We start from the raw sequence: 24,991 nt of genomic DNA on the forward strand, positions 1-24,991 counted from the left end.
GTTGTCTCTCTTGCCTGGACAATATCAAACGCCTGCTTGAACTTCAGCGTCTTTCAACTGACTGCGCTCGGTTTAGATTCCACTGTTCTGCGATCCAGGAGCGTCTTTCCCACACACATATCATACTTGCCCTGTCTGGCAATCCATCTCGAAGTGTGACAGTGTCTGCAGTGTCTGCAGATACAACTGTGCCACTGAACCATGGGAGTGAGGAGGTAAACTCATTGGTGCAACCAGTTAAAATTCATGAAGGCCCTGCCTCCTGGTTTTGCTTGAGACAGTATGGTTTTCAGCAGCTTGTCTGTTCCAGCAGCTACAGATGAGACCAGAGAAGATCTCTTCCTCTCTTCTGGAATGGAAAAAGTGTGCATTGGTGTGCATTCAGTCCTAGGTTCAAGGGTAGTATTAAAGGAGGAATTCCTTAAACCGGAGGGTGGTGGGCTAGCAGTATGACATTGAACTGAATACTACTGGACTCCTGTTTGATGTTTGATATTCCCCTTGTGTTGTCTGCTTGCTTCTTGCTGTTCATGCAAGTTGTTCTTTCTTTGCGCGTTGGGTGTTTAATGTTTTCTTGAACACAGTGTTTCTTTGTTTCGTGGCTGCCGGTGGGCGGACAAATCTCAGAGGCATATTCTGTATACATACTTAGATAATAAATGTACTTTGAATCTTTTTCAATCTATAAATCTGTGGAATTCATTGCCACAGGCAGCTGTGGAGTCAAGTCACTGGGTACATTTAAAGCAGAGGTTAATAGGTTCTTGATCAGTAAGGGTGTCAAAGGGAGAAGGAATGAGAAAGGGGTTGAGAGAGAAGCTTTCCTCCTGCATCTCAAAGATGTACGGTGGGGCAGGTTAACTGGCCACAGCAAGTTACTCAGTGTGTAAGTCATTAGTTCAGATTGGGGGGAGTTGATAGGAATGTGGGGTGAAAAATGGGATTCGTATAAATGGGTCGGTATGGACTCAGTGGGCTGGAGGCCCTGCTTCCCTGGTAGTCACTCATAGAGTCCTAGAATCATGGAGTACAGAAACAAGCCCTTCAGCCTAATCAATTCATGCCAACCCAGATGTCCATCAAAGCTGATTCCATTTGACCAAAACCTTCTAAACCAGGTGTTCCCAACCTGGGATCTACAGTAGGGTTGTCAACGGTCCTGTATTAGCCAGGACATCCCGTATATTGGGCTAAATTGGTTTGTCCCATATGGGACCGCCCTTGTCCCGTATTTCCCCCACTAAGGTAGAGTGTTCCTATGAATCCATTCGTACGCTGAAATGGCGTAAAGTGCAGAAGCAATTACCACTAATTTATATGGGAAAAATTTTTGAGCGTTCCCAGACCCAAAAAATAACCTACCAAATCATACCAATAACACATAAAACCTAAAATAACGCTAACATATAGTAAAAGCAGGATGATATGATAAACACACAGCCTATATAAAGTAGAAATAATGTATGTACGGTGTATCAGAATCGGGAAGATTAAGCCAAAACTGATTTGTAGAAAAAATCGGCACGTACACGCATGCGCACGTCACGCAGGCGCACACAGGTGCCCGCACAAGGCTTCATGGTCATGGTAGTCTTTCTCAGGGTAAACACAAGTGTCCCGTATTTGACTGCTACTTTTGTCCCTTAGTTGGGAGTGAGAAAGTTGGCAACCCTAGTCTACAGACATCTTGCTTAACGGGGTTGATGCATGGCATAAAAGGAGGTTGGGATACCCTGCTCAAACCTTCTCTTGCTATGTATCTCTCCAAGTACCTTCTAAATGATGTTATTGTGCCTGCATCAACCATTCCCTCTAACAGCCTGCTTCATAAATGGTGCACCTTCTTTGGTTCTATTATGGTTATTATTCTATAATGGATTTACTGAGCATGCCTGGAAGAAAATGAATCTCAGGGTTGTATATAGTGACATATATGCACTTTGATAATATATTTGTTTGAACTTTGAACTTTGAACCCTCTGGGATACAAGAAATTCCCGAGTACAACGAAATTATAATGGTATGCCTGAATAATACTAAGATGTTGAACATATGGTAACAAGTGTGAGCTGTATTTTTACAACATCCACTGTGCTATTGAATCTAATCTGCTGTTCTTGTCAACACACCGAAGTTTTAGAAGGATTCCTTGTCAATATTTTTGAAGTAGGATGCTTTCTTACCGCATTTGCTGCATTTCCGTAGTCAATCCCAAGGGTGGACATGGCTCGAACGATAGCCAGGATAGACTGAAGGATATTGCCGTTGATGATGGATATGAAGGCTAAACATTCTTCCTTTGAATAGCCATCTTGGTGGATGATTCTATGAGAATAAATTGTTTGGTGTTAATTATTCACTTCAGGATTTACAGTTCTTTGGAGTATGCAGGCCTTTCCTTCACATGTTCTACCTGTCTGTTGTCACCACCACAATTTTCCATGCAGTGGTGTGCTGGGGCAATGGCGTCAATGCAACCAATGCCAACAGGCTCATTAAACTGATTAGAAAGGCTGGCTCTGTTACAGGAGTCAAACTGGACATGCTAGAGGCTGTGGTAGAACAAAGGACCCTACGGAAAATCCTGACAATTCTGGACAATGTTTCTCACCCTCTGCATGTCACCTTGGCTGAATAGAGGAGCGCCTTTAGTAATAAATTAAGACAACTATGCTGCTCCAAAGAGCGCGACATGAGGTCATTCTTACCCTTGGCCATTAGGCTTTATAATGAACCAACCTGTAGCCGGGGAAGAGATGGCCCCCTCCTGTTTGAGGTAACTTATTTTTCATTCTTTCGTACTTCTTTTCTAATATTTGTATATTTGTGGACTTGTAATGCTACTCTGACACTGTAATTTCCCTTGGGATCAATAAAGTATCTACCTATATATGTAACTTTCTGTTCTCGTGGTTTTAGTGCACTCTCTGTACACTGAATGTATTAGTGTTGCTTCTGGATATTCTCAGCGATAGAACTGGTGTTCCACAGTCAATGTGCAATAAAGTGCATTTATACTCTGGAGGCAATAATGTTCCCTTGGTCAGAGAATCATCCAAAGGAATGCACGCAGACTTGACAGAGTTTGAAACCAAGTAAGCAACCTGCTTTCAGCTCTGTGTGTGTGGACACGTGTGGCTATGAATGTCTGTGTGTGTGGACACGTGTGGCTATGCATGTCTGTGTGTGTGTATGGACACATGTAGTTGTGCATATGTGTGTGTATGGTGTGTGTGAGTGTGGACTTGTGTGGTTGTGGTGTGTGTGCGCGCACACATGCTTGTGGACTATCGTGTGGCTGTGGTGTGTGTGTGTGCCCGTGTGTGTGTACTCTCTTGTGGTGTGTATGGCCATGTGTGTGCATGCACACATGTGTGGATGCGTCAGCATATCGTTCGAGAAAACAGAGAAGCTTTATATTTATGAGGATGATCCATTCAATTTGTCTTATTCAGGTGAGAGTGGTTCTACCTTCCTGTGATTACCAGCTAAAGGTTAGTGTTCCGCAGAACTGCCCGTGAGAGTGAATTTATAAACTGAATCTTCTACATTTGGGAGGAAATGTGCACTCACAGTTTGTCTGCAGATGCTGTTACATACCAATATGACAGCTGTGTAAATGACAAGTGATTGCAGCAGGAAGCAGAAAAAAATGGTACACGTGTGTTTGCACTTGGAGTGCTATTTTAACACGGCAGTGCTGTTTTATAAACTGTGGGCTCACGTCAGTGAAGTGAGTAAACTTTTAGGTCTTTTTAAAAGGAGAAAATCTGCACTTACTTCATCTGTTTGACAATGGTGCTTTTTCCTGATTCACCAGCTCCTGAAAGATTGAAAAACAGTTGTAATTGTAAGGAGTAGTGGGCCAAAAGAAGTAGAATGCCAAACAGCTACTCAACCATGTTATATCATTCAAAAAAATCATGGCATTTCTAACATTGGCCTCAGTTCAACTCTCCTGTCTGCTGTTTGTAATCATTGATTCCATAAGAATAAGAGATCTTTCTTGTTCTTGAATATATAAAGTAACTTAGCCTTCATAACCCCCTTGAGGTAGAGAATCAACCCCCTCTGAAAAATTAACCCTCTAATATTTCTGAGGGGGGGATGGGGAGGGGACTTCTCCTAAACTGCACCATGGATGGTCCCAAGCCTGGCTGTGAAAGGAGATGGGTTGGGTAAAAGGCTAGCAACTCCATTCCATAAAAATGCTGAGCTACAGAAACACCAACAGGAGATCCTAAGGCCTGTTCTCTGGGAGGGGAAGGACCTTCGCCTGGAAGAGGTACTCTATGAAGTCATGCGGTGAAAGCAGAAGACACAGGGCCAACGGGACTCAGGACATAGGACTCTGGTTAGCTGATGTTGGCTATGCCCCAGAAGGTGTAATGGGCTTAAGAAGAAGAAGGGGATTTTCTCCTCTTGAATGGACATTCTTATTCTGAAAAAATGTTCCCCTCTCCCCTCAGATCTAGGTTTCAAACCTCTCCCGCTCTCGGTCTCTCCACTGTCCCAAAGCCCTAGAATACACTCGGAAGGTTACGGGGTCCTTCATATACAATAAGAATTGCTGAGATGAGAAACTGGCCAATGTGGTGAATTTGACACCTCTAAGAGATTGTATAAATTCCTGTCCTGAAAAAGAACGTGGTGGTAGCTTCGTTCACCGATTCTTCGAAATGCCCTATCGAAGTTGCAAAAGATCTCTGCCCTGAAACAGGAATTCGATTTCTCTTTACACTTATGCTACCCAACCAGCTGAGTGTTTGCAGCAAGTTTTGATTTTATTTCAGATTTCCGGTACTTGCAGCATTTTTAAAAATGTTTAATGCTGTGCATATTGACTTCTTGCTGTGCAGTCTGAGTTGCGATTTTTAAAAATATAGGTCTGTTTTCTAAAGTTAAGAGAGCATTTACAAGGAGGGTACAGGAAGAGTTGTGGACCATTGAATATCCAGAGTTCCGCCACCAGAGTCTGAACTACTCGAACAATGTGGCCAACCACCTAGAAAAGGAGCAAACTTCCAACAGTAAATAGGTGGTATCACCAATCTAACCAATCTTTAGGCTGAAAAATAATCATCAGGGGTGCTCACTTCTGCCAATGGGCTGGCCATCTCTGAATGATCCTGAATGTTTGTGGATGATACAAAAATAGGTAGAAGGGCAGGTAGTTTTGAGGAATAGAGAGGCCACAGAAGGACCTAGACAGATTAGGAGAATGGGCAAAGAAGTGGCAGATGGAATATAGTGTCGGGAAATGTATGATCATGCACATTGGTAGAAGAAATAAAAGGATTGACTATTTTCTAAATGGAGAGAAAATACAAAAAAAACTGAAACGGAAAGGGTTTGAGAGTCCTCATGTCGGATTCTTTAAATGTTAACTTGCAGGTTGAATTTGTGGTGAGGAAGGCAAGTGCAATGTGAGCATTCACTTCAAGACATTTAGAATATAAAAGCAAGGATGTGACATTGAGACTTTATAAAGCACCGGTGAGGCCCCACTTGGAGAATTGTTTGGGCCCTTTACCTTGGAAAGGATGTACTGACACGGAAGAGGATTCAAAGGAGGTTCACGAAAATGATTCCAGGATTGAATGGCTTGTCATATGAAAAGCGTCTGATGGCTCTGGGCCTGTATTCACTAGAATTCAGAAGAATGAGGGGTGACATCATTAAAACCTAACTGATGGTGAAAGGTCCTAATAGTCCTGACGAAGGGTCTCGGCCTGAAACGTCGACTGCACCTCTTCCTAGAGATGCTGCCTGGCCTGCTGCGTTCACCAGCAACTTTTATGTGTGTTGCTTTAATGGTGAAAGGCTTTGATAGAGCGGATGTGCAGAGGATGTTTCCTAAGGTGGGAGAGGCCAGGTCCAGAGGACACATCTTCAGAATAGAGGGGCATCCTTTCAGAACAGAGATCAAGAGGAATTTCTTTAGCCAGAGAGTAGTGAATCTGTGGAATTAGTTGCCACAGGTGGATGTGGAGGTCAAGTCTTTAAGTATATTTAAGGCAGAGGTTGATAGATTCTTGATTGGTCAGGGTATGATAGGATACGGAGAGAAGGCAAGAAATTGGGGCCGAGAGGAAAATTGCATCAGCCGTAATGAAATGGTAGAGCAGACTCGATGGGCCAAATGGCCTAATTCTGCTCCTGTATCTTATGGTCTGATGGAACCAGAGGATAGACAAGCAAACCTTCAATGGTTTTTGAATATATTTGCGTAATGATACCAATTGTTCCATATAGCTCCAGAAGTTAACAATATTATACCAAGTCTGAAGAATCGCTATTGTGTGGGCATTGGGAATCAACAACCTTGCAGTATATTCAGGGACAGTCCAGTAGATATTGAAAAATGTTAGAATTACTGCAAGAATTCCGTTAAATATCAGAACTGTCTCCTTGCACTGGTACTTAAAAATAATTAGCGGCCATCTGGAAATAGAAAGAATGAATTTTACAAAACCCTGGCAATAAACAGTGCAGTGGAGGGAACTTGTTTTTATTCGGTTTCCAAAGCCAAAGGTGGGAAGCAGGATGTCTAGACACTTGGGTTTAGTTTTCCTTATTAGGATTCTCTTCCAAAATACTCTCTGACCGCGATCATCGTTGGAGACCGAATAACCTGTGTGTTCAAGAGCCCCTCTCTACTGTTTCAAACCAAGCCATCTGAGGCGCAATATTACAGGGGCAGCTGTGTGTATAATCATCAGAAGCTAACGGCCAGTGCAGAGTACAATTACTTTGAATTAAAGAAAATATTTTAGAGAGCAGAAGTATAGAGCTTTGTACTCTGTCTTTATGTAGGTGATTGTTGCTTTAAAGGTCCAACCTTGCTTAACCATAGTGTAAACACGAGGAAATCTGCAGATGCTGGAATTTCAAGCGATACACATAAACATTGCTGGTGAATGCAGCAGGCCAGGCAGCATCTATAGGAAGAGGTACAGTTGACGGTACCTCTTCCTATAGATGCTTCCTGGCCTGCTGCGTTCACCAGCCATTTTTATGTGTGCTGCTTAACCATAGTGTCATGTGATTAGGCCAAATGTTTGCGAAGGTTTCATGAGCCAATTTGGACTAGGTCTTGGAAAGTAATCTAGTGCTAGATTGAGCTCCTGTGCTGTGACGGTTTGGTTCTCACACAGTATCTGAATCTGATGCCCATGAACTGAACTTCAGTAAGATTCTTTAACTGTAAGTTAAGTAAATGATCTCTAATGTTTGACAGTTAAATGTTAGAACCCCATCTTCCCCCTCCCATCTTTTCCATATTCTACGATCTTATTACTTATAATCTCCGTCAGCACTACAAGCATTTAAGATATCTCTGTTCCTCCAAATATCTCCTCTTTTGCAACCGTGATTATAGTTGTCATTGCATGTTTTTTTTGCACCATGTTCTAATAGACAGCACAGTACAGGCCTTTCAACCCAGATTGTTGTGATGACCATTTTTTCTTACAGAAACATCTGCATGATGTGCTAGGGCACATCATCAGTGATGCTACCCGGGGTCGTCGGGTGTTTCGGGTCTTTCAACAGCATACACAAAACACCCAGGCAACCCGACCGGGTTTGATCAGACCCCGGCCTGTGCCTTAGCAGTGACCCATGGATATAGCCTTCCATTTTTCTATCATCCATCTGCCTATCTAAGGACTTCTTAAATGCCCCTAATGTATCTGCCTCTCCCATCACCCACGCTAGGCGTTTCGTGCAACCAGCGCTCTCTGTGTTCTCTCTCTGTCTCTTCCTCCTCCTTTAGAGATATATGTATGAGAAGTCTACTCCTTTCCCTGTATTATAATCTCCTTCTGTGACCTGGTGCCAAGTTCTGTCTGTAAACATCTCTGCGAAGTTCCTGCAACAGGTTTTATTATGTAATCGGGGCTCTGTATAATACAAGTGCTACTTGTTAAGGTATGGTACTATATTAAAAGATATCAGAACATGAGGAAAAAAATTTATCGCTCCTCCTCTGCATGTTGGATTGTTTTCCAACCAATGAGACATTTTTTTTTAATGTACATGGAACTGAGATAGCAGATTTGTACGTAGCAAGCTCCCACAAACATCTTTGAAGCAATTAACCAGAAAACCTCCAATGTTGTGACAGACACAATACATAGTCAAAATAAACATACAAAACCACCTGTGAAGGCTCTTGGCCTGAGATGTTGACTGTTTATTCCTCTCTATAAACGCTGCCTGACCTGCAGAGCTCTTCCATCATCTTGTGCTTGATGCTTTGGATTTCTAGAAACCGCAGAATCTCTTGTCTATAAGAACATGTTCACCACCCCACCCCCGCCAATACACTTCTGCTCCCCTAACTCTCTCCGGCGCTCCTGTGCTCCCCTCAGCCCTCATGCTCCTCTGCTCTGCTCAGACTTCGGGCATTGCCTTGTAGAGTCACCCTAAATGCTCCTTCTCCACTTTGAACGATCATGTAGCAGGTATTGGTGGGCACGTTGCATTTCTTCAAGGAAGCTGTGAAAATCTCTCTGCTACCAATGGAAGAATCTGTTTTTTCCACAATCATTAACATCTCTTGTTGTGATTAATACAACACCAAGCTGTGGTAAAACTGTTATCCTGCTGTGTATTTTTCAGAAATAGCTGATAAAAATGTTCCCACGAGGAAATCTGCAGATGCTGGAATTTCAAGCAACACACATAAAAGTTGCTGGTGAATGCAGCAGGCCAGGCAGCGTCTCTAGAAAGAGGTACAGTCGACGTTTCGGGCCAAGACCCCTCGTCAGGACTAACTGAAAGAAGAGCTAGTAAGTTAGTCCTGACGAAGGGTCTCGGCCCGAAACATCGACTGTACCTCTTCCTAGAGATGCTGCCTGGCCTGCTGCGTTCACCAGCAACTTTTATGTTTGTTGGTTGATAAAAATGTTCCTGTTATTTTCCTCTCTTTCAGTTCCAAAAGTATCTTCCTAGTTATGGCACAGGTATAGTTAACTATCCTTGCTTATAAAAGGCTAGTATCCGAAGTGTTACATCTGTATCTTGGCAAATCACAAAGCCAAATTTCCACTCTTGTTTGGAGACTGGCCAATTTATGACTCGACAAGGGAATACTGAGTTGAAGGAAGCACATCCAATAAAAACATAAGGCTCTCCTCTCTAAAATTAAGTATTTAGTTCGTATTGCCTGTACAACATCAAATGTCATTTGATGGACAGCTACCAGCGTGTCCATCATGAAATTGTGAAAGAGAGGAGAACTTCCAGTAAACCCATCCCCCGCCTGTGGTGAAATCAGAATGGGTCATGTTTTGCAGTCAGTTGTGAAGCCATGGTGATTGTAACAGACCATGAAGGGAGACAAGCATGAAAATCTAGTGATTACTTTGCTATGGTTTCCGTTTCCGTGACCACAGTTAATATTCTGACGGCTCCACAGAGTCTTGCAACATAAGCAGCCAATCACGTTGAAGAATTGTCACAAAATGTAGGGAGGAAAGGGATCATCCTTTTTTAGCAAACTTATTTTCAACCATGGAAATTAAGATTAGAACATGCACAGTGCAGAAGCAGGTGCAAAATCAGATGATCTTCTAAAATTTAAATACATTGGTTTAAAATTTCATAGAGATTCATAGATTTATATAGCACAGTTATAGGCCCATTTGTCCACTGAACCCTTGTCAATCATCCTGGACTCACTTACATGAATCCTACACTGACCTATTTATTATTCTCCCCAGACTCCCCCCCCCCCACCCCACCAATTCCCCTCAGAATCTACCACTAGGGACATTGTACAGTGGGCAATTAAGCCACTAGCCCACACGTCTTTGGGATGTGGAGGAAATTGAAACATATTCAGCTATTATGTTTTCAAGTACTTATCTGAGGGAATTACACTCCACCTACTGCATAAAATATATTTTAAGAGATTTGTTAACAAAAATCATCACTTGCTATAGCATTAAGAATCCAGCCACACTCTGAAATCAAGTAGCTGCAATTCAATGGATAAAAGCATGCAGACATGGTCAAAAGGTTCAGTTGCTGCTCAGGCCAACCATCAAAATGGGGAAGGAATGTGTTCTACAGTAAGTGACTTTGACTGTGGAATGATCATTGATGCCAGATAAAGTGGTTTGAATACCTCAGAAATTGCTGATCGCCTGGGATTTTCATGCACACCAGTCTCTAGAGAGTTGTGCAACAAGCATTCAGTGAGCAGCATTTCTGTAGGCAAAAACGCCTTGCTAATGAGAGAGGTCAGAGGAGAATGGCCAGACTGGTTCAAGCTGACAGGAAGGCAACAGGAACTTGAATAACCACACATTACAATAGTGATGTGCAGAAGAGCATATCTGAACGCTAAAGCTATCGAAACTTGAAGTAGCTGTGCTACAACATACACACAGCGCCCACTTTGTTAGGTACAGGAGACGACTAATAAACTGGCCACGGTGTGTTGTTTCTATCTTCTGTCTCTTGTATCTGAGGGTGTTCACTTTGCAGCCTTCCACCCTTATCCACTCTGCTCTGTTCTGACATTAAACCCTCCAATGTGACTACCTCATAACTACCACCTCAACGCGGAGGCGGTTAGGGGTGGACAATAAATGCTGGTATGGTCAATTATGTCTGCATCTAATAAGTTAATGACTTCAGTATCAGAGGTAGAATCAGGTTTAATATCACCAGCATACGTTGTGAAATTTCTTAACCTTGTGGCAGCAGTTCAATGCAATACATGAAAGTATAGAAATAAACTGTGAATTACAATATGTAAGTACAATTTTATATATATAAAATAGTTAAATTAAAAAAGTAGTGCAAAAATAGAAATAAAAGAAGTAGGGAGGTAGTGTTCATAGTTTCAATATCCATTTAGAAACTGGATGGCAGAGGGAAAGAAGCTGTACCTGAATCACTGAGTGTGTGCCTTCAGGCTTCTGTACCTCCTTCCTGATGGTAACAGTGAGAAGAGGGCATGTCCTGGGTGGTGGAGGTCCTGAATGAGGCACACTGCCTTTCAGAGGCATTGCTCCTTGATACTACGGTGGCTAGTGCCTATGATGGAGCTGACTAATTTTACTGTTCTCTGCAACTTATTTTGATCCTGTGCAGTAGCCTCTTACCCACGCCCCCCGCCCGCCGTACCAGATGATGATGCAGCCAGTCAGAATGTTCTGTATAAATTTTTGAGTGTTTTAGGTGACATTCCAAACCTCCCCAAATTCTTAATGAAATATGTCGCTGTCTTGCCTTAAATAATGCAGCAAGATTAGAATGAATCATTCACTGGGGATGATCAGTAATACGGTGTAATATAAAAACATTTGGAATGCCTCATTTTTTCTCACCATCTGTGTTTTTGATGCAAAATGCATGCCTTTCAAATTAATTTAATTTTTCATAGGAATTTTCCAGCAGTATAAAGCAAGCCAGACATTCCTGAAATTCAATGTCATTCACAACCTAAACTAATGTACAAAATACTGATTTGCTCAGATTGCATTGGATTTAGTTGGCAACCAATCTCATTGATAGCTTGAAAACCTAGTGGGCTAGAAGAGGATTGATGGGTTATATGGCTTGCTAAAGTTTCCTACACTTTCTGATCAATATTTAAACAAGAAAAAGTCTTGGTGATATCAGTAGATCCTTAATATATCTGTATAAAATTCCTATAGAAGGAAAAATCTGATTTTAAACCTCCGCTGCCTTTGGCCACACCCACCTATGGGAAAGGCTTTGGGAGGAAACCCTGAGGAAGAAATCTGGAGCCGGGGTCCCTAAGGCAGTTTGATGTCGTTTACCACTTCACTCTGGCAACCTCTGCGACTACACTGGTGCCAAGCTGTATCGGCGCTTGCCCTTCCCTTGGACTACATCAGTGACGTGGAGAGGGGCAACCCACTGCATGGGTAACAGCTGGTTCCTCAAATCTCCCCGCCCAGGCTTGCGCCCTGGAGAGGGCTCAGTCCACTGGAGGCGCAAACCCACGATCCCCTGGGATCAACGGCTGCCTACCATTATAAAATTGCTTGTCCATTTTTAGTCTTTTATCTAACTCTGACAACTGGTTTGTTACCACTGCCATATGTCATGAAATTTGTTGTTTTGTGGCAGCAGTACAGTGCAATACATAAAATATATTATAAATTACAATTAAATGAGGAGTGCAAAACAAGAGCAAAAATAGTGAGGTAGTGTTCAGGGGCTCATTGTTTGTTCAGAAAACTGGTAGTAGAAGGGAAGAAGCTGTTCCTAATAAATTTGGGTGTGTGTCTTCAGGCTCTTGTACCTCTTCTCTGATGCTAGTGATGAGAAGAGGATATGTCCTGGGTGGTGGGGGCCCTTAAAGATGAATACTGCTTTTTTGAGGCATTACCTTTTGACGATGTCCTCGATAGTGGGGAGGCTAGTATGAGGAATGCATCTTAATTTATATTGTTCTCAATCCTAATTTCTCAGTTATGATTGTTTGTTGCTCCCAGGTCGGCCCAAGCATTTTGGCCGAGATGTGGGCTTTCGACAACAAATGTTGAAAGGCTTCAACAGAGTAGATGTGGAGAGGATGCTTCCAATGGTGGGTGAGTGTAGGACCGGAGGGCATAGCCTCAGAATAGAGGGACGTCCATTTAGAATGGAGATGAGGAGGAAATTCTTTAGCCAGCGAGTGGTGAATCTATGGAACTTATTGCCACAGGCAACTGTGGAGGCCAAGTCATTGGGTATATTTAAGGCACAGATTGATAGATTCTTGATTAGCCAGGGCATGAAGGGATACAGGGAGATGGCAGGAGATTGGGGCTGAGAAGGAAATGGATCAGCCATGATGAAATGGCAGAACAGACTCGATGAGCCAATCGGCCTAATTCTGCTCCTAAAACTTAATGGTCTTGTGGTCTTTGTAGTGGCAATATGCAGAAATTTCCAGCGGGAGATGGACTGGACTGATAAGAATTGGGCCAGTGAGGGAGGGGTGTGTACAGTCTCTGGGGGTCTGGCTACAGGTGATCTTTCAGGGACATGAGGAGAAATTCTTTGGGTGGTCTCTGTCAGGAAATATCTGTCTCCTTCAACGTTGTGCTTATGACAGAAGCGGATCTGAAGGAAAACTGAATGACAAACAGGCATTACAAAGCACTCCTCTTTGGCTTATCAGTGGTATTTACTGATTAAATGTTTACTCCCATTCTGAGCTGGCAGGTTAAGCTCCTCATTCCCAGCAGAAATCCATTTAGCGGATGAGGAGCTGAGCTGACAGAGACAATATGCTGCCACAATCTCCCCTATAGCGCCTCTCACCACAAATCCCCCAGTTCCCTCAGATAACTCCTACTGCACAATCTGCTTCGGCTGCGATCAGTGTAACATAGTGGGACAGTGGAGCACTGCCGCCTTCAGAGGTCACACCATCTTAAATACACACATCAATGGTGGAGTGACCATGCTGCCTTCAAAGTTAGGCAGTAGGGAGGTTTGCTCCTGGCTGCACACAAAGTAAATGACCTCTGAAAATGTGCATGGCCTTCTGGTTTGTACGATCGGTACTTCTTTCTACTTTAGTCAGCTGCTGAGACAGGAATGTTGCGTTCATTGTACAAATTATTTATTCTTAAGAAGGATCTGATCCTGGACTTTATAAATAAATCCACAGAGCAGAAAGACAAGGAAGTCATGAGACCATAAGACATACAAACCGATTGAGGCCATTTGAATCTGCTCTGCCATTCCATCCTGGTTAATTTATTGTCACTCTCAACCCCATTCACCTGCCTTCTTCCTGAAACCCTTGTCACCTTTACTAGTCAAGAACCCATTAACTTCCAGTTCAAATATACCCAATGGCGGCCTCCACAGCCGCTGGTGGCAATGAATTTCACAAATTCACCACCCTCTAGCTAAGGAAGTTCCTCCTCATCTCTGTTCCAAAGAAGCATCCTTCTATTTTGAGGCTGTGCCCTCTGGTCCTAGACTCCCCCTCTGAGGAGTGTTTATTGGCCTGAGAAGGTCAATAGTTTATTGTCATACACAAAAGTACATATATGTACTGGTGTAATGACTACTGAAATAATGCAATGAGTTCTGGATCCCAAAACTCAGGAAAGGTGAAAAGGCTTAAGAGAGGGTGCAGAAAATATATATCAAGATGGGGAGGGGTCAGTAGATGAAGATTAGATCCCAATAAATGATCTGTGTGCAGAATTAGGTTCCTTCTTCTTCGGCCTTTTGCCTCTTCCACCTATCACCTCCCAGCTTCTTACTTCATCAAAGTTCAAAAAGTTCAGTAGTGCTACTAGGACTTGATGTTTCAATCCCTATGGTAAGTTAGCACTCTTGATGTTGGCAGTGGGTTTGGAGTGGTGACAAGGAGGGAGGGTAGGTACGTCATCGGGGTCATCAGGTGGGCACCCTCCTTCTTTGACTTTTCGTTGATAAGCCCACGACATCTCCAGAGGGCTCAGCGGTGCTACCTGGCGTCCCAGATACACCCCCCTCAATTCCACACCCTCCTGTCTTCATCTTGCAGCCCAGTTGTTGTCTTTCCTTTTAATCCAAATCCAATTGCTGCATTCTTCTGCTGCATTTGACAAGGACTTGATTGCTTGTTGGAGGGAGTGACCCCTCACCCCCATCTTCTTCAATAGACTGGTTGTAGATGTAGCAATGAATCCCCTGTATCCCACTTCTACAGGGAAAATCTTGGTCTTCCAGCCATTCTGGGCAGCTTCAGTCGCCAGTTCAGAGCACTTGGTCTTTTTCCTCTCATAAGCTTCTTCGACACCATCTTCCCATGGTACTGTCAATTCCACAACATATGCCAGCTTGGCTGTTGTGGACCACAGGACCATGTCTGGCCAGAGTGTTGTAGCCACAATGTCTGGGGGAAACACAAGCTTTTTTTCCCAAGTCCACATCCAAAGTAAAATTATTATCAAAATACACACATGTCACCATATAGTACCTTGAAATTCATTTCCTTGTAGACATTTTCAGGAAGATAAAGAGATATAATAGAATATATGAAATATTAGACTAAACATCCAATGTGCAAAGGAGGAGAAATAGTCCAAATAATACATTTTAAAAATTATTCATCCCTCGTCCTATTGCACCCACATTCAGCCTCACCTATCACCTGCCAGCTTGTACGCTTTCCCCTCCTGCCACCACCTTATTCTGCCTTCTGCGCCCTTTTCTTTTAGTTCCTGACGAAGGTCTCGTCTCAAAACATTGACTGCTTATTCCCCTCCATAGACGCCGCCTGACTTGCTGAGCTCCTCCAGCGTTGTCTGTGCGTGTTGCTCTGGATTTCCAGCAACTGCAGAATCTCCTGTGCTTACTATTGTTACATGCCGACGTACAGTGAAATTCTTGCTCATACAGATCGATTCATTGCAACAGTGCATTGAGGTGGTACAGAATGCAGGATGAAGTGTTACAGTATTGGGAAAGTGTAGTGCAGGTGGAGAGTAAGGTGCGAGGTCGCGATGAGGTAGGTAGTGATGTCAAAAATCTATCTTATGACACTAGGGAATCATTCAATAGTCTTATAACAGCGGGATAGAAGCTGCCTTCCGTGCTTTTGTATGAGTTGAGAAGAGTGAATGCCTGAGGTGGGTGGGGTCTTTGTTTATGCCGACTGCTTTACTGAGGCAGTGAGAATTGTCGATAGCGTCCATAGAGAGGAGGAGGGTTTCTGTGATGTGTTGAGCTGTGTCTACAGTTTCATGTGGTCATATGCAGAGCAGTTGCCATACCAACCAATGATAAATCTGGATAGGATGCTTTCGACAGTGCATTGATTAAAAACTGGTGATAGTCAAAGAGTATGTGCTAAATTTCTTTAACCTCCTGAGGCAGTAGAAGTGCTGGTGAGCTTTCTTGGTTGTGATGTCAGCGTGGTTGGATCAGGATAAGTTGTAAGTTGCTTGAAGCAGATTTATAAATCAAATTGAGGATGTATCATTACTACAGCAATACATCACTAAACATTTCCTAGGGTAATTACCAAACGAAGGCATTGAGCCATGAACTGATATATTCGGATTGATGATCTACAGAGAGAGGTGCTAAGGATGAAGTTAAATGAAGAGGTGTCATTCTTGCAACAGGTATGTGTCATGATTGTTTCTGACGATAGACTAGGTTTGTAGCCAATGTACTTTAAACAGCAAGTTTCTTCAAATTCGCAACTATGATATTTATCGCACAACGAACTCGACAGAAGTCAACCTCCTGGTTATTATCACTTCTTTTTGCAAGATCACCTCCTGCAAATTAGCTACTGCTTTTTTCATGCTGCCACGGTAACAACTCCTCAAAAACACGTCATCACCATTTCGCAGAATGAAACAGCTTTAAAGTGATGGGAAGCAAACTCAGGGAAACGCTCTTTAGTTGTGGGTGCAGTGAAAGTGCAAGAAGGAAGCTAGGGACCCAGCATGAAGGAGATCCTTTGGTCTGCCTGAAACCTGGTGCTCCTCCAGCTCAGAGAGATATCCACAAGGGAACGCTGCAGGCTGGATCAGTCTAGGCTGCAGGAGTACGTGCTGAGGGACACACTGAACCTCAATTCAGCCAACGCTAAGCATCTGTGCAAAAGTCGGCAGTCTTGATCCTTGTGCTACTGCATATGGTGGGGCTGAGTTGGGTGGGAGCAGCCCCTCGAACAATCAAAAGGTCTATCACCTTAGAGAGCTGATGATAATATGGTTAGGAATAGTCAGCATGGCTTTGTCAAAGGCAGGTCGTGCCTTATGAGCCTGATTGAATTTTTTGAGGATGTGACTAAACACACTGATGAAGGTAGGGCAGTAGATGTAGTGTATATGGATTTCAGTAAGGCATTTGATAAGGTACCCCATGCAAGGCTTATTAAGAAAGTAAGGAGGCATGGGATCCAAGGGGGCATTGCTCTGTGGATCCAGAACTGGCTTGCCCACAGAAGGCAATGAGTAGTTGTAGGCGAGTCATATCCTGCATGGAGGTTGGTGACCAGTGGTGTGCCTCAGGGATCTGTCCTGGTACCCCTTTCTTTCATGATCTTTATAAATGACCTGGACGAGGAGGTGGAGGGATGGGTTAGTAAATTTGCTGATGACACAAAGGTTGGGGGTCGGAACATCAATAGGATACAAACTGGGCTGAGAAGTGGCAGGTGGATTTCAACCCAGAAAAGTGTGAGGTGGTTCATTTTGGTAGGTCAAATATGATGGCAGAATATAGTATTAATGGTAAAACTTTTGGTAGTCTGGAGGATCAGAGGGATCTTGGGGTCCGAGTCCATAGGACACCCAAAGCTCCTGTGCAGGTTGACTCTGTGGTTAAGAAGGCATATGATGTATTTGCCTTCATCAAGCGTGGGATTGAGTTTAAAAGCCGAGAGGTAATGTTACAGGTAAATAGGACCCCGGTTAGACCCCACTTGGAGCACTGTGCTCAGTTCTGGTCACCTCACTACAGGAAGGATGCAGAAACTATAGAAAGGGTGCAGAGGAGATTTACAAGAATGTTGCCTGGATTGGGGAGCTTGCCTTGTCAGAATAGGTTGAGTGAATTTGGCCTTTTTTCCTTGGAGCGGCATAGGATGAGAGGTGACCTGATAGAGGTGTATAAGATGACTAGAGGCACTGATCGTGTGGATAGTCAGAGGTTTTTCCCAGGGCTGAAATGGCTAACACGAGAGGGCAGAGTTTTAAGGTGCTTGGAAGTAGGTACAGAGGAGATGTCAGGGGTAAGTTTTTACGCAGAAAGTGGTGTGTGGAATGGGCTGCCGCCAGTGGTGTTGGAGGCAGATACAATCGGGTCTTTTAAGAGGTTCCTGGATAAGTACATGGAGCTTACAAAAATAGAGGGCTATGGGTAACCCGAGGTAAGTACATTTTCGGCACAGCATTGTGGGCCAAAGGGCCTGTATTGTGCTGTAGGTTTTCTATGTTTCTGTGGAGCCCACATGGGTGACAACAATAGTTCAAAGTAAATATATTATCAAAGTATATAAATATGTCACCATATACAACCTTAAGGTTCAATTTCCTGTGGTCATACTGAATAAATCTGTTGTGTTTTTAACATGTAAGTAATGTTTGAGTTATCATGTGTATATATATATATATATATATATATATATATATATATATATATATAGTACTCCAGGGAGCACGAAGCGCAGAATCAAATATCGCTGTGATGATTGTACGTTCTAGTATCAATTATTTAGCAACAATAAAGTATAAATTATAAAAAAAAGTATATATGTATATTGTTTGATTAAACACTCTTGTTCTTTTAAATAATTCATTATGGATTATAGGTAAAAATATGTTAATTGCATATGTCATCACGCGACCACGTGATATGAGTGCACCACGTTTAAAGACAAAGTTACACCCACATTTTCAGATTCCTGTGTCTTTCTTTGAATGAGTTTAATGTTTTGAAGCTACAAAACAGAACAAAATCCATAACAGAATAATAAAATCTATGTACTAAGCTAACTTTACGTCCTTCTCTCTTTAAAGTTTTCACTGCTGAACTCCCAACCATGAACAATAAACATTTTATCTTTTGCTCTGTCTCTTCCTTTCTGTACATTTTTCATCAAATATAAAGTCTTTTTTTGAAATATAAAAAATATCACTCAATACTGAGGTCTGGGCCCTGTGTAACAGTCTCTCAAACATTTGAAGTGTATTTTTAGATTTTATACGTACAATGTACAAAAATTAATGGCTCTGTGAATATTTCGCTTGACGGCACTAGGCATGTGCACTCCTGGTGACACAATGGTGTAAAGAAAGCCATGTACTTTGCTTTCTTTTATGTATGTATAATATAAATTTTATTTTTGAGAAAAATAATTTAAAAAACAGAAGGAACGGTGCAGATAATAATCCTGCTCCCTCACAGGTTCAGTGACCCACTTTCAGTCTTCACCTCGGGCATGGTCTGTGTGGAGATTGCACGTTCCCTTTTGTGACCATGAGGATGTCTTCCATCTGATCCAATTTCATCCCAAAGGTGGGTAATTTGTCTGCTGCAAATGGCCTGTAATGTGGAGGTGAGTGGTACAAACTGGCATAGGGTTGACAGGTCAAGTATGGAGAATAAAATGGGGGAATTGTAGGATTAGAGTAATGGGTGCCTATCGTACTTCAAAAATCAGAGGCGCAAAGGGGTTTAGGGGTCCTTGAACAAGATTCCCTGAAGGTTAACTTGAAGATTGAGTCGGAGGTGAGGAAGGCAAATGCAATGTTAACATTCATTTTAAGAGGACTAGAATATAAAAGCAAGGATTTGATGTTGCGGTGTTTGCCAAGCTTGAGCTGAGTAATGCTGAGACTTTTTAAGGCGTCAGTCAGACCGCATTTGGAGTACTGCGAGCAGTTTTGGGCCCCTTACTGAAGACAGGATGTGCCGGCATTGGAGAGGGTCCAGAGGAGGTCACGAGAATAATTCCAGGAATGAAAGGGTTGACGTATGAAGAGCATTAAATGGCTCTGTGCCTGCACTCACTGGAGCTTGGAAGAATGAGGTGGGACCTCATGGAAAGGTCTAGATGGCGTGGATGTGGAGAGGATTTTTTTGTATAGTGGGGGAGTCTAGGACCAGGGTTCACAGCCTCAGAACAGGGAGACATGCATTTAGAACAGTGATAAGAATAAATTTCTTTAGCCAGAGGGTGGTGAATCCTTGGAATTCATTGCTGTAGACAGCTATAAAAGCCAAATCATTGGGTATATTTAAAGCACAGGTTGATAGGTGCTTCATTAGTAGGGTGTCAAAGGTTACAGGGAGAAGGCAAGAGAATGGGTTGAGTTGCATAATATATCAGCTACGATGGAATAGCAGAGCAGACTCAATGGCCCGAGTGGCCTAATTCTGCTCCTGTGTCTGAGGGTCTAATGGTCCTTTATGCACTGCAGACTCGATAGGCCAAAGAACCTGCGTCCATGATGTATAACTGCATTACATTTACTTGTGATGGCAAAGCGTGCACAAAGAACATAAAAATAAGGAACAGGAGTCATCCACCTTGGGTCTCAATCCTCTTCTGCCATTTAACATGATTGTGGCTGATTATCTCAGCTTGATTTCCCTGAGATGTCCTCCCCTCATCCTCTGCTACTTTTACCCTCCAGAGATCTATGAATCTCTGAGTGAATCCAATGACTGAGCCTTTGCAGCCTTGCTGAGCAGAGAACTTTGAAGGCTCATGGCTCTTTGAGAGAAGAAATGACCCCACACGACCTACCGCTTCTTACTGAGGCTGTAATCTTCAGTTCACAACTCCTCAGTCAGGGGAAAGAGTCTCCCTGCAGTATCCTGTTGGAATTGGAAGTTTTCGTGAGGCCACCTCTCACTCTCCTAAACCCTAGAGAATGCAGGCCCAGTTTAACCAATCTCTCCTCTTCGCAAGTTTAAAGGCAGATTCCTAACGCAGCACCTTCCAAACCAACCACCATTACCAACTCGAAGGACAAGTCAGCAAAAGCATGGATACAGCACAACTAAAAGCTGCCCTCCCAACCACATCCTGGCTTGACTTGGAATACACTCAACCGTCACTTTATTAGTGACCTTCTGCGCCTAATACAGTGGCCACTGAGTGTATTTTGTATTTTGTGTGGATTTCTGCTGCTGTAGCCCGTCCACTTCAAGCTTCTACATGTGTGCTCTTCATTTGTTATTTTAGTGATACAACCTTGTGAGCCACACTGTCCAGCATCTCTACAACCCCAAGTAACCCTAACTTAATCATGGGGCAATTTATTTAATTATTTATTGAGATACAGTGCAGAATAGGCCTAGTGGACCTTCGAGCCATGCAGCCCATCAACCCTCCGATGTAATCCTAGCCTAATCGCGGGACAATTTAGAGTGACTAATTAACCTACCAACCGGTAGGTTTTTGGACTGTAGGAAAAAACCAGAGCACCCGGAGGAAACACACGCATTCCATGGGGAGGACATGCAGAGACACATTGCAGACATCATGGAATTGAGTTTGAACTCCAAAGGTCCCCAAGCTGTAATAACGTTGCGCTAACCATTATGTTACCACGGTGTTTTCGGCACACCGCTTTTGTAATGCATGGTTATTGGAGCTTCTGACACCTTCCTGTCAGCGTGAACCAGTCTGGCTATTCTCCTCAGACATTACTCATTGACAAGTCATTCTTGTCCACAGAGCTGCCACTCACCGTCTCTGCTTTTTAGTTTTTTTGTGCTATTCTCTGTAAACTCCAGAGACTGCTGTGCATAAAAATCCCAGGGGATCAGCAGTTTCTGAGATACTCAAACAACCCCGTCTGGCACCAAGAATCATTAAACGATCAAAGTCACTTAGATCACATTTCTTCCCATTCTGATAATTGATCTGAACAACAGCTGCACCTTTTACTCTTCTTTTAATGAAGTTTAATGAAGGTTCCAGACCAACATAAGGTTCATTGCCGCCACCTACTGCATTGGAGCGTGGAGCAAAGAGACAGGAAGTATACCCACTAAACTCCCCCCAAAATATCTCAAATAGTATCAAAAAGTTTATGCTTTTCAGAAATTCAAATACGCACTTGTCTGCATGCCGTTGAGCATTGAGTTGCTGCCACATGATTGGCTGATTTAATATTTGCAATGACAGGGAGGTGTACAGATAGGGTTATCAACTGTCCCGTGTTAGCTGGGACATCCTGTATATTGGGTTAAATTGGTTTGTCCCACACGGGACCACCCTTGTCCCGTATTTCCCCCGCTAAGGTACAGCATTCCTATGAAACTGTTCATAAGCCGAAATGGCATAAAGCGAAGAAGCAATTAACATTCATTTATATGGGAAAAATTTTTGAGCGTTCCCAGACCCAAAAAATAACCTACCAAATCATGCCAAATAACACATAAAACCTAAAATAACACTAACATATAGTAAAAGCAGGAATGATATGATAAATACACAGCCTATATAAAGTAGAAATAATGTATGTACAGTGTATCGGATTCGGGAAGATTAAGCCAGAACCGATTTGTAGAAAATAATCGGCATGTACACGCATGTGCACGTCATGTATGCGCACATCTCGTATGCGCACATCACGTATGCGCATGTCACGCATGCGCACACAGGTGCCCGCGCAAGGCTTCATGGTCATGGTAGTCTTTCTCGGGGTAAACACAAGTGTCCTGTATTTGACTGCTAATCTTGTCCCTTATTTGGGAGTGAGAAAGTTGGTAACCCTATGTACAGATGTACCTAATAAAGTGGCCACTGAGTGTTATCAGCATTTCATCATCTAATTCAAAATCCCAGCACTCCCTCCCCTGACGGTATCGTGCGTCTACCCAAACCTCAAGGCCTGCACCGGTTCAAGAAGGCCCATCTCACTGCCACCTTCTCACGGGCAATCGGGAATGGGTAATTCTAGATCGCAAGACGATCCGGGTATTCCCTAACCGGAAACCTTGGATGAATTATGAGGTCAAGTCCCTTTTGAAGGCTAGAGCTGTGGCTTTTAGGTCTGGGGATACCAGTCGCTACACGGAATCCAGGCATGAACTCCAGAAAGCCATTAAGGGCACCAAGAAGCAATATTGAGCCAAGTTGGAAGCTCAGGCTAACCAGAGGGATGCCACTAGACTATGGCAGGGTCTAAATGAGATCACTGGGCACAAAGAAAAGGCTGGGAATATCAATAATTGTGGCGCTTCTCTTCCTGACGAACTTAACGTATTCTAAGCAAGATTCGAACAGAAGAGGAGCATCCCGCTCCCTCCGGATGAACCGGACCTGGTGGCATCGAGATTCATCGTCACCAAGGAGGACATTAGAAGGGCCTTCCTGAAGATAAATCCAAGGAAGGCGACGGGCCCAGATGGCGCCCAGGACAGGTTCTCCGGGCCTGTGCAAGCAAGCTAGCTGGAGTGTTTGCTGACATCTTCAACTGCTCCTTGCTTCAGTTTAAGATCCCCTCATGTTTTAAGAAGGCAACGATAATCCCAGTGCCGAAAAAGAGCAAGGTGGCATGCCTGAACGACTATCGACCTGTGGTTCTGACATCAATTGCTATGAAGTGCTTCGAGAGATTGGTTATGGCACACATCAACCACAGCCTACCGGTCAACCCCGACGCTTTGCAAGTCACCTACCGGAGCAACAGGTCAATGGCAGATGCCATCTCTCTGGCCCTACATTCCTCCTTAGAACACCTGGAGAATAAAGACGCATACGTAAGGCTCCTTTTCATTGACTACAGTTCTGCCTTTAATACCATCATTCCAAATAAACTCATTCCTAAACTCCGGAACCTGGGCCTTCGCATTCAGATCTGCAGCTGGATCTTCAACTTATTAACAGACAGGACCCAGGCTGTAAAAATAGGGGACAAGCTCTCCTCTACAATCACTCTGAGCACCAGTGCCCCACAAGGCTGTGTACTCAGCCCCCTGCTGTAATCACTGTACACCCATGATTGTGTAGCCAAGTTTCCATCGAACTCAATATATAAGTTTGCTGATGACACAACAATTGTAGGCCGTATCTCGGGTAATGATGAGTTTGAGTACAGAGAGGAAATTAAGAACCTGGTGGCATGGTGCGAAGACAATAACCTATCCCTCAACGTCAGCAAGACGAAGGAATTGGTTGTTGACTTCAGAAGGAGTAGCGGACCACACAACTCAATTTACATCGGTGGTGCGCAAGTGGAACAGGTCAAAAGCTTTAAGTTCCTCAGGGTCAATATCACAAACGACCTGACCTGGTCCAACCAAGTAGAGTCCACTGCCAAGAAGGCCCACCAGCGTCTTTACTTCCTGAGAAAACTAAAGAAATTTGGCCTGTCCCCTAAAACCCTCACTAATTTTTATAGATGCACCATAGAAAGCATTCTTCTAGAGTGCATCACAACCTGGTATGGAAGTTGTCCTGTCCAAGACCAGAAGAAGCTGCAGAAGATCGTGAACACGGCACAGCACATCACATAAACCAATCTTCCGTCCTTGGACTCACTTTACACTGCACACTATCGGAGCAGCGCTGCCAGGATAATCAAGGACACGACCCACCCAGTCAACACACTTTTTGTCCCTCTTCCCTCCAGGAGAAGGCTCAGGAGCTTGAAGACTTGTACGGCCGGATTTGGGAACAGATTCTTTCTAACTGTGATAAGATTGCTGAACGGATCCTGACCCGGATTGGGGCCATACCCTCCAAATATCCGGACCTGCCCCTCGGTTTTTTTGCACTACCTTCCTTTCCATTTTTTCTATTTTCTATTTATGATTTACAATTTAAATTTTTAATATTTACTATCAATTTGTAATCCAGGGAGCAGGAAGCACAGAATCAAATATCGCTGTGATGGTTGTACGTTCTAGTATCAATGGTTTGGCGACAATAAAGCATAAAGTATAATTACACTCTGGCTCAGCCTGTGAACCCTGAATCTCTTGGACACAACAAGCCTTGGCCATCGCTCTTGTACGCCAGTGGACTGAAAGGTGAAGCCTGCTGCTGCTGCCGCCCAGAAGCAGTCAGCAGATGGTCATCACGGTTACCATGGCAACCACATGGTGGAGAAGGGTGGAGTTTGAGCTATGGCTCCGGTGGATGTTACTCCACGATGGGCCCATCTTGTATATGAAAGAGATCGCAGCTGTCAGGTGTAGCTCCATTGGCCATTGCAGGGAGAAGACTACAAGCTGTAGAAAACAGCTCCTGTATATATACATTTTTTTGTAAAATTCTATTGCATTTTCCTCTTGCAAGAAAATAAATCACAAGGTAGTTTACAGTAACGTATACCTATGCACTTTGATAGTGTACTTACTTTGAACTTTGAACTCTGAACTGATCCTTTCTAATCTAATCATAAGAGATTCTGCAGGTGCTGGAAATCCAGACTAACACACATAAAATACTGAAGGAACTCCGCAGGCTGGACAGCATCTATGGAAAGTAATAAAGAGGCGACATTTTGGGCTGCAAACCTTCATCAGGACC

At 43.4% G+C, this 24,991-nt stretch overlaps 1 protein-coding gene across 1 annotated transcript in view; it reads right to left on the minus strand.

Moving 5' to 3' along the window:
* Positions 1-24,991, minus strand: part of LOC134355440 (guanine nucleotide-binding protein G(t) subunit alpha-2) — a 63,572-nt gene that overhangs the window by 26,103 nt on the left and 12,478 nt on the right. Inside the window, exons 2-3 of the mRNA XM_063065307.1 lie at positions 3,781-3,823; positions 2,184-2,325 (exon numbers count right to left, since the gene is read on the minus strand). Coding sequence (XP_062921377.1) covers positions 2,184-2,325; positions 3,781-3,823 — 185 coding nt within the window. The remainder of the gene's footprint in view (positions 1-2,183; positions 2,326-3,780; positions 3,824-24,991) is intronic.

This window comes from Mobula hypostoma, chromosome 13 (genome assembly GCF_963921235.1).
Source record: "Mobula hypostoma chromosome 13, sMobHyp1.1, whole genome shotgun sequence".
Taxonomy (NCBI): Eukaryota; Metazoa; Chordata; class Chondrichthyes; order Myliobatiformes; family Myliobatidae; genus Mobula; species Mobula hypostoma.